Consider the following 18,314-nt stretch of genomic DNA (forward strand, 5'->3'; position numbering starts at 1 on the left):
ATGGGGGAAAAAAAAAAAAGAAAAGAAAAAAGAGAAAGGAGAGGGTGTGGGTAAAAGGGAATACTGACAAAAAGAAGAGAGGCACAGAAAGAGGGAGACAGAGCAATATAGGTGTACAGTAGGATACTTTGACCCAACCTTAGAAAAACCCCCAACCTCTGGGGGTGCCGGGTTGGGTGATTCCCTTGAGGTCAGCAGCTCTTTGTTACCCTGTTTGGACACAGTCCCCTACCTCCACCAAGTAGAGAGGAAAGAGAAAAATGCTATAAAGTAAACCAAAGCAAGCAAGCAGAAAACTTTACGGGATAAAATTGGGGGAGAAATCAAATAATAGAGGTAGAAACACTAGCAAAAATGAAGTTATAATTGTTGAAAAAGGCAACAATGGGAAATTATATTTAAACTAGAAAAATGAAGAAAGAAGAGAAAGAAAAAAAGGAAAGAAAAATGTATAGGGAAAATGTTAAAATTAAAAAACAAAACAACAACAAAACTCCAAAACAAAGCAGTATAGATATCTTTCTGAATTTTGTCTGTGCAACAGGTGTTCTTCTGGGGTATGAGATCAGAACTCAATTTTTTCTTATGTAAAGGAAATTTTTATTTTAATTCTTTCTTTGCCTGCTATCAATTACATAGAACCTCCTGGATTTTTCTTCTAGGTCAGCGGTTCTCAACCTGTGGGTCACAACCCCTTTGGGGGTTCAATGACCCTTTCACCAGGGTTGCCTAAGACCATCCTGCATATCAGATATTTGTATTATGATTCTTAACAGTAGCAAAATTATAGTTATGAAGTAGTAACAAAAATAATTTTATGGTTGGGGGTCATCACAACATGAGGAATTGTATTAAGGGGTCGCGGCATTAGGAAGGTTGAGAACCACTGTTCTAGTTTCTTACCATTTACCTCGTGTCTTTTTTATTCCTTTTTTCCTGAAAGATTAACTAAAGGGTATTATCTACTTTATAGATTTCGCTGACCTGAAATACTCAATCTGCTGTATACCCCATGAAATCCAGAAATCATGTTTACTATATGAAGTTAGCATTTCCTAAATTCAAAGTATTTCTTCCTCGTAATCCTTCTTAGTGACAATTTCATAAGAAAGTATTTGCTCATATTTTTTTGGACTGTTGCAATTCTCTGAACCCTGAGCGTTTTCAGTTGTTAGTTATTTTTCTTAACTTCTTCAACCCTAAAACAGCATCGGGATTTATCAAATAAAACAAATTGGTCTCAGTTATAGATAGATCTAGGTGACTGTGAGAAATAGGTTAAAGACATCACTACACACACCGTCAGCACCTTGCAGTGAGATGTATTTAAAGATTTGTTGTAACAGCTTGCGCTGTATTCTAACCAACACAAGTGACTTCTTCAGAAGCTCTTTCAGCAGAGCTGAGCTTTTGTCTTTAGGTCCTTCCTGTCAAGGGTAAGGTTAGAGTGAATGCTACCACAGAATCCAGTTGTGTGCAGTACCTGCACTTCCTCAAGACATTTTAAGGATCAACATATACTTCCTAAATGTCTGTCTCACTGGATGCCTTTTCTTCTGGGTTCTGCTATCCTAAACTAGGGAGTTGTTTGCTGGTTTTACATCCTCCTAGTGACTTTCCCCCTGCCCCCGATAAACTCTGGATTAGAAATTTTTTTTTTTTGGTTGGTGAATATTTTATTCCTATTTTGTCCTTATTCTTAATAAACCATGTAATTCAAATATCTGCAGTTTCTTAACAGTTAATGAGACTGTTAACAGTTAACAGACTATTCAGAAGAATTTCCATTTGTGGTATTCAAGCTATAGAACAGGGAGTCCTTTTTTTTGTTAAACTTTCCTTTGTGAAAGTGATGAAAACAGTGGACCCAGTGCCCACCTCCTAGAAGAATCCATAGTATGTATATTCATAAAAATTTGAAAACAGGACAGGAGGATCACTTGAACCTAGGAGTTTCAGATTGCTGTGAGCTAGGCTGATGCCACAGCACTCTAGTCTGGGCAACAGTGAGACTGTCTCAAAAAAAAAAAAGTCTGAATACAATTTCAGGGAGTTTATAGAAATCATTCCTGGAGACACCATACACCTCAAGTGAAGGATAGCTTTACATGGTGAATTATTTTTTTTTTTTTTTGAGATAAGGTTTTGTTCTGTCCTCGTCTCAAGTGATCCTCCTGCCAAGCTGAGGAAATTTGTAAATGTGGGTTGAGATGTTCATTTTGAACCATACGTCTTTATCCTTTTTCTTCCTTAAACAAACTTTGAATTGTAGCAGACATACAAAAAAGGACATAACTCCTTAAGCATAAAATAAAAAAGTAATAATATTCTTACTTCCATTGTTATAGCAATTCTGATTTTAACTTTTATATAAATAGAATCATGCATACTATACTGTCTTCGTTCACTCAACGTCATTTGTGAAATGTATTCATGCCACTGTATAAATTATGCTACAATTTATTATATGTTCTTCTGTTGATATATTTTCTTTGTAATTGGAGATTATGAAATAACTTCTCTGAACATTCTGATATATAGGTTTTAGGTGAGTATACAACTGAGACTTGACCTGCTGAATCATAGTTTATTCATTAGTTACATTAGTCAGCTGATATTAAATATTGAATACTGCCAGTTTTCCAAAGGAACTATACCAACTTGCTTTAGATCCTCACCAACAATTGATACTTGGGAGCCTTGTGATTTATAATGGCATTTCAATGTAGTTTTGATTTGCATTTTCCTCATAACTAATAATACTGAATGAATAAGTTCTGCTTAACACGTTCATTGACCTCCTGAATATCATTCCTTTAAGTGCTTTCCAAGTATTTTGGCATTTTTGGTTGTCATTTTCATATTTGTAAGTATTGTATATCGGTAAGTATTCTTTACATATTCTATATGAAAGTCTTTTGTCAAATACTGAAAATACCTTCTCCCACTATGTGGGTTGGCATTTCATCCAGTGCTGTCATTGAACCAATGGAAGCTCTTAATTTTAATAAAATTCAATTTTATCAATTTTTTTTATTTGGTGTAACATTTAAAAAATCTTTATCCATCCAAAGATAATGAAAATATTCCCCCACGTTATCCTTTATGTGCTTTTCAACAACTGAAGAAATTCAGTTTGGCAGAAATAGTTCAGGGGAGAGGTAGAATTGTGGCTAGAGCAACAAGCCAAGTCCAGATCAGAATGGGTTCTGAAAGCCATGTTAACTTAGACAAGAGCAAGTCTCCAGAACAGTGTTTCTCTATCTTTTTATCATTATTTCTCCACCTCACCAAGAATTTAAATACCAGATATATATATACTGCGTATCTGTGTATATTCTGTAGCCCTTTGGCGGGCAACCATTGTAGGATCCAAGATTTTTTTGTTGTTATTTCTCCAAAATCAATTATCACATTCTTAATAATCATCCTGATAAGAATGCATTCTCTACATAGTTTGAAACAAAGTAGTAGTATGTTTAGAAAAATATCATAAAAAATCACAACTCTAATAAAAAAGAATGACTTGGAACAAGGAAATGCTGGATTGTAAGGAAACCAGTTAGAAATCTGAATGATTAAGGTTAGAAATGACAGAAAATGTCCAAAACAAGGACAGCGGTAGGCAGTGAACAAATACAGAGAGCTGGTAGGAGCGTATCATATAAATAAACATCCATCAACTGTGGACCTCAATGATGTGGAATGAGATGGAATTTGAACCTACTCAGGGGTAACAATGGGTGACATTGATGTCCATAACCATTACCTAATACGACAGGAAGGGAACAGAAATAAGAAATACACAAGTACTAGGTACATGTAAAGCAAAACCAATAAAGACATCAAGCAATTAAAAAGAATGCAACTATGACAGAAAGTTTCACAGGTGATCGTTTTAGATACTATATGCTATGATTTATGTAGGTTCTTTTAAGCAAATACATCATAAAAGTGGAATATGTAAAATTATCACATTTATGTACTTCTATAAGCTGTACATTGTATGCAAATTAATAAAAAGTAGATTGCTTTTAAGAAGGAAAAAAGCAGCCAATATGAGTTATCCTCATGGCCTTCCTCTACCTAGACAACCTGGAGGCACTCCTCTCCCTTCTGAAAAACCAACACAGAAGTAGGATTTGGTTAGAGAAGATGAAAGAGACTTGAAAACTACAGTCAAACAAATGTTTTCTAATAGTCAAAAAGAGGACAGTGTTAGAACCTCAAATACAAGTCTTATGAGACCCAGACAGTGTAAAGAGACATAGCATTACTGGCAGGAAATAATTATGAGGAACAAAAGGCATTTCTAAGAGTGAATAAGATATACTAAATACCCTAGCTTTTTGCTCATGAACATATATTTAAATCATGTTGGATAAACAGAATAATCATTGAAAATATTCAAATGATAACCAAAAACTGTATTTAAAGTATAGCCTGAAACAGTACAAAGCCATGGCTAGGTTACTGCCATATTTATTCTTGGGTACCAGACACAGGTGTATCCAAAAAGCAGCTGCTAAAAAGGTAGACAAATAATATCAGCAAGTGCTCTATGTTATGTCAGAGCAGAGATTTACTCCTAAAAGTCTGATCTGGCAAGGTCATTCTGGTGCAATTTCACTGTGAGAACCACATCAGAGTAAGATGATCAGTCTCACCTAGAGGTTTAACCTGGTATTTCTTGTACCAGGTACTTGAAGTCTGGAGGCAGCAGCTTCGCCACCACCCATGGCTGTTTTTCACCAATACCTGAACAGTAGAATAAGAGGGTGATGCCTCTCCCGGCTGGCTGGACACGTCCACACAACAATGGTAACCTAGATCCAGCCCAGAAGGCAGGTGACACAACAAAGAGGCCCCATCCCGTGTGACCTGCAATGGTACTGAGGTTAGGTGAACCTCGCTATTCTCACCACATGTTTGAGCATTCGTAAATCAAGTACTCACCACAAATTGACAAAGTTGATGAAACTTGGGGAGAATTCCCTCTCCTCAGAATTACTCAGCTGTGGAGGATCTCCTTTCACAACTTGTGTTAGTTGATCAAATACACTATTCCACTTTGGATAAGGAAATCGGCCTGTGGCCAACTCATACTAAAGAGAACAAAGAGAAAAGAGTAAAGCACACTGTCTGCCACTTACCACTCCCCACCAGAACAGCAGTGACAAACCCAACTCCAAATAAAACTCTGTAACAGCCTTGAAGAAGAGCCCAAGATTAGGCTGGGGTGGAATTTTCAGAATCACGAAGGCTAAGTCGAGGTTATTTAGAAATCAAGACAAAATAGAGAATTTGGTATCAACCAAATTCAAGGAGCTGGACTAAAGGGAAACACCAAACTTAAGCCTAGACTATGTCCCTATGATGTATGTCCTGGGGGACCCTGTACTTCTGACTCATATATAAGAGACTCTGCAAGGTTGGTTTTAGAACTGTTTTAGTAGACTATGCACAGTTTATAGGCATCTAAATAGAAGGTCAAGGCCCAACAGAGTGGCCAAATTCTTTGTAAGGTAAAAGAACATTTAACAACAAAAGCCCAGTCTGAGCTTTGTGGAAATAATGTGCAAATCCTGCTCTACAGACACTCTGTAGTTAACAAAAGTTCAACCATGATCAGATTTCACTGATTTTGAGAGTCAAACCCTTCAGCTTGAGCCCCTGGATAGTCTAAACCATTTCAAAACAGATCTGAAGAGTCTGATTTACATATATCCCAATCCTTCCTTCAAGGATCAAAAACATTTGCTAGTAACTAATGAATTACCTCCTCACCTTTCAACCCCTCCTTTTTAAAAATAATGAAAACCTAGAAATTACACTTTTTCACGAAATATATCTAAATCTTTACCCTAGCATAATGAATCCCATTTTACGTGCACTGACAGGTGACTGATACATGAGGATGAGGCTCCAAATGTGTTACAGAGGAAAACAGAATTCAGGAGGAGAAAAGGCACTATCAGGAGACTAATTCATGGTGTCCTCCCCCAAAAGATGCCTCCATCAGCCCTCTGTCAGCCCACCACCATCTCCAGCCATGCACATGTGTGCACCACGCAAGCAGGCATGCACACGCACACATACACAGAAATTCGTTACTTTGACTGAGGTTTATTTTTGTTAAAGTTATGAATGCTTTGAAAGAAATGAATCTTAGTGCTTATTCACAGCATTGGGAATAACTTCACTAGGTTCATTCCTGAGAAAAGCTTAAACTAAGAGAAGGCAAAAGTTGGCTGCATATGGTAAAGGACTGAGGGCCTTAGAAATTAATTTCGTACATTGTACAATTCTTATAAGATTATTCCTTATAGGGCAGCGCCTGTGGTTCAAAGGGGTAGGGTTCCGGGGGCCGGAGGAGGTGGGTTCAAACTCAGCCCCGGCCAAAAACTGCAAAAAAAAAAACCCAAAAAAAACAAAAACAAAAAAAGAAAGATTATCCCTTATAAAATAAATTACAAAGCAATTGTAAGTACCAAGTACTTTCCTTTTAAACAGCAAGGTTTAGTTAAATGTTACTTCGAGAAACTGGCTTTAAAAAGTTTCTATGTTAAAATCTTTTACAAAACAAAATTTTTGTTTTTGTAAGGAGGTACATGTACATACTTGCTTTAGAAACAACTGGTTTGATCATAGGTAGGTATTTCTGAATAATAAACATTCCTTATATGCAAACAGCTGTGTCAACTGGAAGCTTTAGGTCTTGGGCAATCCTTGCAACCAATCACCAGACCTAAAAGATGCTCAAGATCCATTTCTCTCCTGACTAAAGAAGAAAGAATCCCTTCCTTTGCTGGTTGGCTTCATAATGATGAAAGACCCCAAAACATGTCTCTTATATTTGGTGACAAGAGAAACCAGATGGTGTCTTCTGGAGAGGGGAGCTATTAAGTCTTCAACTCTACATACAGAGAATTCATTAGGCCTGGCAAGGTGACTCATCAAGTAAATCTCAAGGGTATATGATTCTCATCACAGGAAGAGGATCCCAGAATTACATAAACAATGCCAAAGAACGAATAGAGATTATTTAGCAAGCCATAAAAAACTCACTGTTCTGAAACTGTCTGTCTCTGGGCTATGGGGTCTTAGGTACCATAAACAGAAAATGGAAGGAAAAGTCTGGGCAGCCCACCTAATAGGACAGGCCCCATGTAGATGTGGAATAGTCACATCCAATGCAGAAGCAGCTACAGAGTTCTTTCAAAAGGGATTAGGCCATGAAGGGAGAGCCTTCATGAATGGGATTAGTGTCCTTACAAAAAAGACCCGGGCAGCTTCATTGCCCCTCCTACCAGGTGAGGTAGTAAGAAGAAACACAGCCATCTAAGAAGCAGGAAGGGGCCCTCGGTAGATGGAACATGTTGGCACCCTCAGCTTGGACTTTCCAACCTCCATAACTACGAGAGATGAATTTATGTGCTTGGTAAGCTACCCAGTTTGTAGTAGTGTTTTAGATCAACTGGAAATAAGACAGTTAATTTTTACATGAAACCAAAATTTCAATATATTCTATGGGTAAGAAAGAAGAGTTTATGGTGAAGGGGTAGAGGGAGGGGAGGGGAGAGGATGGGCAGAGGGAGGGTGACTGGTGGAATTACAGCTATGGTGCATCTTACGAGGGTACATGTGAAACTCACTGGATGTGGAATGCAAATGTCTCAACACAATAACTGAGAAAATGCCAGGAAGGCTATGTTAACCAGTATGATGAAAATATGTCAAATGGTCTATAAAACCAGTGTAGGGTGCCCCATGATTGCATTAATGTACACAGCTATGATTTAATAATAAATAAATAAATAAAACTAAAAAAAAAAAATAAGAGTTTATTTGTGCTTGCTTGTTGCAAAATAAGTAGATTTCTTACTATTCTTTCTCAATGTTGTTCTAAGGTAAAACTTGCATTTAGAACCATCGCCTAGGTAGTTCTTTTATCCTTCAACTGCTGAAGTACCTTTAGCTTATTGGCTTGTAACTTTTCTATTCAGTGACTAGATTTCAAGTAGGAGCTATTTTCCACATATAAATAAGCATACCTAATATGCACGCTGCATGCAGTACTGCTGGACATACCATTCCTTGTCGGAGGTGGGAGGAACTTATGTGCCTTCACCGCTGAGCTGCCTGCAGGTGAGCTGCTCCCCCTGCTCCCATTCCTGGTCCTGTTGCCGAATCCTATTATCTACAGCCAAGATATCTAACTACAACACTGAAGACCCCCAGATACTTCAGAAAACCTTCAGGGAAAGAATCAACTCTGATTTGACTTTTAAGGTAAATATAAACTTTTTCTTTTAATACTTAAAAGCATAATTATAGTCAGGGCAAACAAAAAAGTGAATAAAATCGAAAACTACAAAAAATGCAGTTCTTATGAGAGATGGAAGTCTAATTAAATTCTCTTCATTTCTAGATTTCTTATTACACAACTATGTAAAGTTGAACCAACATAAACATACCAATGTGATCCCCAAACTCCAGACATCAGAGCGGACATCATATCCTTGTCGTGATGCACTTGGGTCTATTCTTTCAGGCTGGAACACAAAAAGAAGTGACAGTTATTAATTATGCTCGACCTCGAGGAACAGGCAAATGGAAGCAACAGCTGGGAACATTGCCAAAATGCCAGCACATTGCTAGAAGAATCCATGTTTAGTGTCAAATAGAAAGTAAAAGGAAGCCATGACTATATTAAAAATAAACAACAATGAACGTTGTAACAACTACTCCACAAATGAAACACAAAGTAACTCTTCTCATTTTTCCTTCAAGGACTTACAGGCATTTACAAAGCTAGAGTGTACTGAAAAACTCAGTAGTGTCACAATATACACAGGTCAATGGATAAATAGGCTGTAGTACACTAATGCAATGCAAAACTTCTTAGCAATAAAAAAGAATGAACTACTAATACACACAACAGCACAAATGTATCTTCAAAATATGCTAAGAGAAAGAAGGCGGACACAAGTTCATACTGTAAGATTACATTTATATGAAACTCTAGGAAAAGAAAAACTGATAGTAACAGAAAATAGGATCAATGGCTGGAGCAGGTAAGAGGAGAAAATATCTGGGAATAGTTACAAGGCATCTATTTCAGGTGATAAGAATGTCCTATATCTTGACTGGTTGTGATTACATTTGTTAACACCCAAAGTGTATGCTTAAAACGGGTGCCTATCATTTGTGGTTATGGTGCTAATGTCATTGTGAAACTATTACTAAACTAAACTATTAGTTTATGTCACTAAAACTTGGAATTCCTAGCATGTGTGTGTTAGAAAAACTCATCCAAACCTGGAAATAGAGCAAATAATAATAATAATTCTATTTCCTTCCAGTATTGTAGTGGGGCATTATCTAACCTAAGCCTGTTTAAATGTACTTTTGTTTCACTTGATTATTTAGTATTCATTAGGGCCAGATACTTATGCTAACATGGTAATTTTGAAGACTTCTGTCTGGTCATGATGGAACTGATTCATGTCCAATAACCTTAAATGTTACTGTTTTATCGACCTGGAGATAATTAGCAGTTTTACCCAATGGATAGATATTTAACCTGGCCATCTTATTCCAACTTTCTTTCTGCAGTGACCATAAATACTGACGCATCCAAGTATTCTTTATAATCCTGATGATTCAGTTTTCACATGAATGAGTTAAATGTGTGACACACTTATTATTTATATATGCGATATGATTAACAGTTTGAAAATTACTCTTTGAAGAGTATAGATTTAAGACTGATGTATTTTTGATAGGTGGGATTACACCTGCATCTTACAAGGGTACATGTGAAACTTAGTAAATGTAGACTATAATTGTCTTAACACAATAACTAAGAAAATGCCAGGAAGGCTATGTTAACCAGTGGGATGAAAATGTGTCAAACTGTTTATAAAACCAATGTATGGTGCCCCATGATCGCATTAATGTACACAGCTATGATTTAATATTAATAAAAAAAAAAGACTGATGTATTTTAAGTACAAATCAAAAGTATAGGCCTAAAAATCAAAATGGTTTTTAAAGTATAACAGGAAAATACTAACTTAGAGAATAAAGTATGAAACATTAACAGAAACAGCAAAGAAAGGAAATCATTTCATATTAAAATTATATATACAGTTTACTATAAATATACAAGTCAAGTTTACTATAAATATACAAGTCAAGTTAGTTGTGAAATATGTAAAATAAAGCTATAAAGAAAAATTGGCAATCACATGTTAACAAATTTTGAAATCATCAAAAAACATAATAAAACAGATGTTTTCTGATATTTCATTTTTTAATTGATTATATAATTATGCCACCAAGAAAATCCCAGCATATTTCAAAAGGCAAACTGCTAAAATGCTCCGAAGACAAGGAGGGCAGGACATGATTGCAGGAGGGACTTTACCTAACAAATGCAATCAGTGTAACCTGGCTTATTGTACCCTCAATGAATCCCCAACAGTAAAAAAAAAAAAAAAAAAAAAAAACAAGTAATAACCCAAAAAGATTAACGAAAAATCAAATCATGTTACAACCAGTTATGTTGTATAAAAATTACCCAAACTCCATAGACTGAAAACTACAAACCTGATTTGATCGTGGTTTCTGTGAGTGAGGATTCACAGCATTTTAGTGGGACGGTTCTAACTCAGGGTCTCTCACGAGACTGCAGCTTTACTGGGGCTGGAGGATGTGTCACCATGCTCTGTAACAAGGTTACTGGCAGGAAATCCTCACCACATAAGTCTCTTCATAAAGCTGTTCGATTGCATATCTTCAAAACATGGTAGCTGGCTCCCCACAGTTAACTATTCCAGGAGCAAGAAAGCAGACTGATCTGCTCTCAGAAGAGACACACTGTCCTTCCTGCCACACGTGAGTCGTTAGAAACCAATTGCTAATTTCAGTCCACGTGTACTTAAGTCTCTACCCCTCAAACGGAAGTGTGTCAAAGAAAGTGTGTACAAATTTTTAAACTATCACGTTTGGATATTAAAAAACACTCTAGAAAATAACTCTTACATTTAACATCTAAAACTAATGAAAACGTGTGTATATATATTCACACATGCACAAATACATACACACACACACACACACACACACACATGTATCCACACCCATGCCAATGCTAAGGAAGAAGTAAAACTTCCAAGAAGAATCATCTACCCTTTCCCAAAGGGAAAGATCCTCGCCAAGATCAATTTCAACGTTATAGAACATATATACTCACCCCTACTATGAAACTAATTTAGGGCTATCACATGAAAGCTATAACCCAGTTACAACCTAAGAATAGGAGGAAGGGGGAAAGGGAGGGGAGGGAGGGGGGATGTGGGTAGAGGGAAGGGGATGGGTGGGATCACACCTGCGATGCATCTTACAAGGATATATGTGAAACTTAGTAAATGTAGAATGTAAGTGTCTTAGCCCAATAACTGAAAAACGCCAGGAAGGCTATGTCTACCAGTGTGATGAAAATGTGTCAAACGGTTTATGAAGCTAGTGTGTGATGCCCCATGATCATATCAATGTACACAGCTATGATTTAATAAAAAAATAAAGTAATTAATTAAAAAAAGAACATAAAACTATGCTATCCCAACTGTTCTGAAGTTTGAAAAAATTTTTGAACTCAAGAAAACCAAAGGTTCATTTTTCTTCACTATGTGATAATTTTTTGTTGTATGAATAAAACAAAAATGAAAATTTTCCCAATTTAATTTTTAATGCTAGTATAACCCATATAAAAACTTTTGCAAAGTAAACCATAAACCAGTGTCACATATTTTATACATAAATCATAAATGTTAACATACCACATGTAAAAACACATTAGAAACATAAATCATGAGCTGTATGGGGATTATTTCTAGAATGCCAGGATAGTTCAACCATAGGAAATGTTATTATGATTTATCATACTAATAACTATACAGAGAGAAATATTTCGTTATGTACTGAATGACAACAAGAAGGCATCTAATAAAAATCAATAGTGATTCCTGACTTATTTTTATTCTATTTCATACATACAGTCATCTACTTTCACATATAAACACACACTTAGAAAGCCAGACACAGGCGGCGCCTGTGGCTCAGTCGGTAAGGCGCCGGCCCCATATACCGAGGGTGGCGGGTTCAAACCCGGCCCCGGCCAAACTGCAACCAAAAAATAGCCGGGCGTTGTGGCGGGCGCCTGTAGTCCCAGCTGCTCGGGAGGCTGAGGCAAGAGAATCGCTTAAGCCCAGGAGTTGGAGGTTGCTGTGAGCTGTGTAAGGCCACGGCACTCTACCGAGGGCCATAAAGTGAGACTCTGTCTCTATAAAAAAAAAGAAAGCCAGACACAAAATAAACTCTTCAAGAGTAAGAAATATTCAGGAGGCATTTGCTTTCAAGTCAAAAACAACCAGAATTCTACTGCCAATATTACACAAGAATCCTACTATCATTCAACATTGCTCTAGGAAGTTCTGGCAAAGCAACAAAAGTCAATTTGAGAGAAGTAAAAAATGTGTGAGAAAGATCAATAAATATGAAAAAAGTTAAGACAAAAAGTGTTTACAGAACGGTACCATGAGTACCACCTGAGTCTTATTTTAGAAAGAGGTACATCAGTAAGGTAACTGATCATAAAATAAACATTTAAAATAAGTAGCTTTACTTTCTACTGTCAATTACTAGTCAGGAAAACATCCCATTCCAAACAGCAACAAAAAAATTGTCTTAGCACCCAAGAATACTACAAAGAACAAAACAAAGAGACTGGTCTCCAGAGGCTCACAATCTACTCAAGAGATATAGTAGTGCTCCTTTATCTGTGGGGGATTCATTGCAAAACCCCCAGTAGATGCCTAAAACTGCAGATAGTACCAAATCTTACATCTACTGTTTTTTTTTCCAATGTAACAAAATAGACCAATTACAACAATACACTAATAAAAGTTATGTGAATGTTGTCCCGCTCTCTCTCTCTCGTTCTCTCTCCAAATATCTTAATATTTTTAGATTGCAGTTGACAGTGGGATACTGAAACTGTAACTGTGTGCATGACAGGACACAGCAAACAGACCACAGACTTTACTAAAGTAAAAGAGTAGCACATTAAAAATATTCTCTGAGACCAGGCGTGGTAGCTCACACCAGTAATCCCAGCACCTTGGGAAGCCAAGGTAGGAGGACAGCTGAGGCCAGGAAGTTTCACAACAGACTAGGCAATGTAGCAAGACCTCTGTCTCTACAAAAAAATAAGGGAAAACTAGCCAGGTGTGGCTTTGCACACCTATAGTTTCAGCTACTCAAGAGGCTGAGGCAGGAGTAACTTGAGCCCGCTGGTTCAAGGCTACAGTGAGCAATGATCACATTACCACATACCAGCCTATAGGACAGAGTAAGACCCTGTCTCCTTTAAAAGAAAAGAAGAAGAAAAAATCAAAGGGAAAAAGAGTCAAAAGAAGAAAGGAAAAGACCTTGAGGTGGGAACATCTTCCTTGTGTTTCTGGAACAACAAGGTCACTGTGGTGGCTAGAGCTGAGCCAACGAGGGGGAAAGCAGAAAGGTGGCTGAGGTCTGCACTCGAGCCTTACAGACTGATGAGGAGGACTCCTGGAGGAAGAGAAGAAAAGAACTGGAATACTCAGCCCTGGGCGCTCACCACTATAGAGAGATCAGGAAGATGAGGAAGAGCCAGAGAACCAGGAAAACAGGACCACCCGGTTAAAAGGGCAATGTCCTGGAAAACAATTGATGAAAGTATTTCAGGAATAAATATAGTATTTCAAACATTACAGGTAGACTAAGGAAGATGATGAATCAGAATTGACCACTGGCTTTGGCAACATAAAAGATAACATTCACTTTGATATTAACAGTTTAAATGGAGTGACAGCAATAAAAGAACCCATTAGAATGTGTCCAAGAAAATAAAAGCACAGATAGCAAGTGTACACTGGTATTTAGAGCTAACAACAAAGTTGACTGTCACATTTAAGAAATGTTTATGGCCTATGTGAAGGAAAAATTAACAAGAAGCATTAACACACCTTGAATGAATGAGGAGAAATACTCCTGGGAAGACTCACTATTATAAAACAGCAATAATGAAATTGATTTACTAGTTTAATGAAATGCCAATGAAATTCCAATCCCATTTTCTTCATAATGATACTAATATTCATTGGGAAAATACATAAGGATAATAGCAACAAGGTCCAGAAACAGTCCCAAATCTAAGAATTTCGTATGAGTGTTAACTCTAAAAAGTAGATAATTCTTTTTTAATTTAAACTGGTTAACCAGGTCAAACTATCCCTTTTTGCTGATATGATCTTAGAGAACCCTAAAGATTCAACCACAAGACTCTTGGAAGTCATCAAAAAATACAGTAATGTCTCATGATATAAAATCAATGTCCACAAGTCAGTTGCCTTTCTATATGTCAACAACAGCCAAGATGAGAGGCTAATTGAGGACTCAACTCCCTCCACCATAGCCCCAAAGAAAATGAAATACTTAGGAATATACCTAACAAAAGAGATGAAGGACCTCTATAAAGAAAATTATGAAATCCTAAGAAAGGAAATAGCAGAGGACATTAACAAATGCAAGAACATACGATGCTCATGGCTGGGAAGAATCAACATTGTTAAAATGTCCATACTTCCCAGAGCAAATCACCGATTCAATGCCATCCCTATTAAAATACCAAAATCCTACTTTCAAGTCTTGGAAAAAATGATTCTGCAGTTTGTATCGAACCAGAAAAAAACCTTCATAGCTAAGGCAGTTCTTAGTAATAAAAACAAAGCCGGGGGTATCACCATACCAGATTTCAGGCTGTATTACAAGGCCATAGTGGTCAAGACAGAATGGTACTGGCACAAAAATAGAGACGCAGACATTTGGAATCGAATAGAAAACCAGAAAATGAAACCAACAACTTACAGCCACCTAATCTTTGATAAACCAAACAAGAGCGTCCACTGAGAGAAAGACTCCATATTCAATAAATGGTGCTGGGAGAACTAGATATCCGCATGTAAAAGACTGAAACTGGACCCACACCTTTCTCCACTCACTAAAATTGATTTGTGGATGGATAAAGGACTTAAATTTAAGGCATGAAACAATAAATATCCTCAAAGAAAGAACATGAAAAACACTCAAAGATATGGCCTGGGTAAAGACTTTATGAAGAAGACTGCCATGGCAATAGCAACAACAACAAAAATAAACGAACGGGATTTAATTAGACTGAAAAACTTCTGTACAGCCAAGGAGACTACAACCAAAGCAAATAGACAACCTACCCAATGGGAAAGGATATTTGCATATTTCAAATCAGACGAACATTTAATAACCAGGATCTATACAGAACTTCAATTAATCCACAAGAAAAAAACCAACAGTCTCATACATCAATGGGGAAGAGAGATGAATAGAATCTTCTACTAAAGACGACAGACAAATGGCCGGCAAACATATGAAAAAATGTTCATCATCCCTAATTATTAGAGAAATGCAAATTAAAACCACCCTGAGATATCATCTAACCCCAGCGAGAATGGCCTATATCACAAAATCTCAAAACTGCAGATGCTGGCGCAGATGTGAAGAGAAGGTACACTTTTACACTGCTGGTGGGTCTGCAAACTAATACAACCTTTTTGGAAAGAAGTATAGAGAAACCTCAAAGAACTCAACCTAGACCTCCCATTTGATCTTGCAATCCCATTACTGGGCATCTACCCAGAAGGAAAAAAACCCTTTTATTATAAAGACACTTGTACTAGGCTGTTGATCGCAGCCCAATTTACAATCACCAAAATGTGGAAACACCTAAATGTCCTTCAACCTAGGAATAGATTGGTAAGCTGTGGTATATGTATACAATGAAATATTATTCAGCCATAAAAAAATGAAGATTTTGCAGCATTTGTACTAACCTAGATGGAGGTGGAACACATTATTCTCAGTGAAGCATCATAAGAATTGAGAAGTATGAATCCTATGTATTCAATTTTGATATGAGGGCAATTAATGACAATTAATGATACAGTGGGGCCTGGGGGAAGGGGAGACCAGGCAGAGAAGGAGGTAGTGGGTCAAGGAAAAGAAAAGAAGAATAAGAAAAAACAAAAAAGAGAGAGAGACAAGAAAAAAAAAAAGTGACTAATTCTCACATAAATTGAATTTAATTTTGACCAAAGTACATTACTTAAACATTAATTTTTAATTCGACTTGTTAATATGTTGTTTGGGATACTGCATGCTCATTTATAAGTGAGATATGTTTGTAATTTCCCCTTTATAATAATTTATTCTCTCCAATTCTAATATCAGGTATATCCAGATCAAGTAGAATGATTTTGAAGTATTCCTTCTTTTTCTATCGTCTATAAGATTTGGCATGATCTGTTTTTTGAAATTATTTTTTGCTTTTATTTATAAATATTAGTTGTCTATTTTCTGAGACTTAAAAAAAATAAGAAGTAGTTAACTGATGACTCCATACTGAATCGCAGAGTCAAAGCATTCTATAATAGACGTATTCTTATTTGACAATGTGAATGTTACTTTCTTTGCATTATTATTATTGCTTAATATTTCAATGCAGCAATGCTCTGATTTCTTTTCTGAATGTATTTATGTTTGCTCATTCTTTACGAGGTTTTTGTTTCTAGTCCTTATATTAAATATTGTTTAATATAATAAATATAACAATATAAATATTGTTTAAAAACTGGTTAACCAGTTTTGCAGGGGGAAAATGCATACACTCTTTCCTTTGATAATACACCAATATTGATAGCAGCAGGATTTAAAAAGTTAAACATAAATAACAAAAGCCCAAACCTGTGTACTAAAATAAAATTCTACAATTATTTCTAATCTCTTTTTTGTAAGACAGAGTCTTTTTTTAATTTTGGATTAATATGAGAATATATACAATTAGGCTACATTGTTTGCCTTTGCAAGGCAGCCAGTCTTGCTCTGTCACCCAGGCTAAAGTTCCATGGTTTCAGCCTAGCTGACAGCAACCTCAAACCTAGGGGAGGCTCATGCAGTCCTCTTCCCTTAGTCACCTGAATAGCTAGGACCACAGACAGGCACCACCAAACCCGACTATTTTTTTTCTTTTCTACTTGTACTAGAAATGGGATCTCCTTTGTTCAGGCTGGTCTTGAACAACTAATCTCAAGCAATCCTCCCACTTCAGCTTCCCAGAGTGCTAGGATTACAGGCATGAGCAACCATGCCTGGCCATCTAATCTTGATGAAAAGAAGATTCTTCAAGACAAGACAGCAGCTAGACGCCTCAAAGTTAAGAAATAACAAGCTCACCATAATAAAATTCTCTACAATTCAACAACAACAAAAAAAATAATAAAAAATAATAACCAACCTCCAATTAAGTACATATAAATTAATAAGTGTTAAATGCTCATTATATTTCCTATCAATACAAAAGAAAAAGGGCCAATGATAATACATAAAAGTGGCTAAATATAAGGAAAAGTACTAAAGTATCTAACCTTATTAATAATTTAAAAATATATAGCAAAACCCCGCTAAATTTAAAGGAGATTCTATCCTGGCCTATCAATTTGACAGAGATTCAAACATACTGTAATGTTTTCATAAAAATTGGTAACTGTTTAGAAAACAAGCCCTTCTGTTGATACAACTTTTCCTAAAAGTACAAAAACATGTGAATCTTCTGTAGGCAAGAAAAGACATAATATCAAGGTTGTATGAAAGTATAACTTCAAAAATGTTTTTGGAATATTTAGTACTAGAAAAATTTAAGCAGGCAAAAACATTAAGTTAAATAACTTTTAATGGCTAAATACACTATATATAAAAATATTCTCAAAAAAGATCCAAAGCAAATGAAAAACACTGTACTAAGATTACATTTATATAAGAATGAAACAAATATATATCCACCAAAAATACAATTTTTTTCCCTTTATAAATGGATTGCAGATAATTTATATTCTCCGTTTTATTGCTCTTCATTCTTAATATTTTTAACAGGGGCATATTTTTCAATAAAAAGATATTTATAAAATTATCAATACTGGAATTCTTCAAATGCAGTTGTTTTATTTAACATTTTCAGAAACAGGAATAAAAGTCACCAAGAAGTAAAAATGTCTAGCCACCAGGAGATAGATTACTCAAAGTTAACCTCTACATCCAGGCGGAGTGTCAGACAGGCCTGGAACCTTTTCCTGAATGTTCCAACATGCTTTACAAGCTAATAAATGTAAGTTATCTTTAAG

The 18,314-nt window shown here is 36.2% G+C and overlaps 1 protein-coding gene across 2 annotated transcripts in view; it reads right to left on the bottom strand.

The window, feature by feature from the left end:
* The window catches only part of MAP2K4 (mitogen-activated protein kinase kinase 4), a 146,504-nt gene that overhangs the window by 12,191 nt on the left and 115,999 nt on the right, over positions 1 to 18,314 (bottom strand). For both annotated transcript variants that reach the window (XM_053568311.1, XM_053568312.1), the window contains 2 exons: positions 8,478 to 8,555; positions 4,957 to 5,105 (listed from right to left, as the gene is read on the bottom strand). In XM_053568311.1, coding sequence (XP_053424286.1) covers positions 4,957 to 5,105; positions 8,478 to 8,555 — 227 coding nt within the window. The remainder of the gene's footprint in view (positions 1 to 4,956; positions 5,106 to 8,477; positions 8,556 to 18,314) is intronic.

Source organism: Nycticebus coucang, chromosome 18 (genome assembly GCF_027406575.1).
Source record: "Nycticebus coucang isolate mNycCou1 chromosome 18, mNycCou1.pri, whole genome shotgun sequence".
Taxonomy (NCBI): domain Eukaryota; kingdom Metazoa; phylum Chordata; class Mammalia; order Primates; family Lorisidae; genus Nycticebus; species Nycticebus coucang.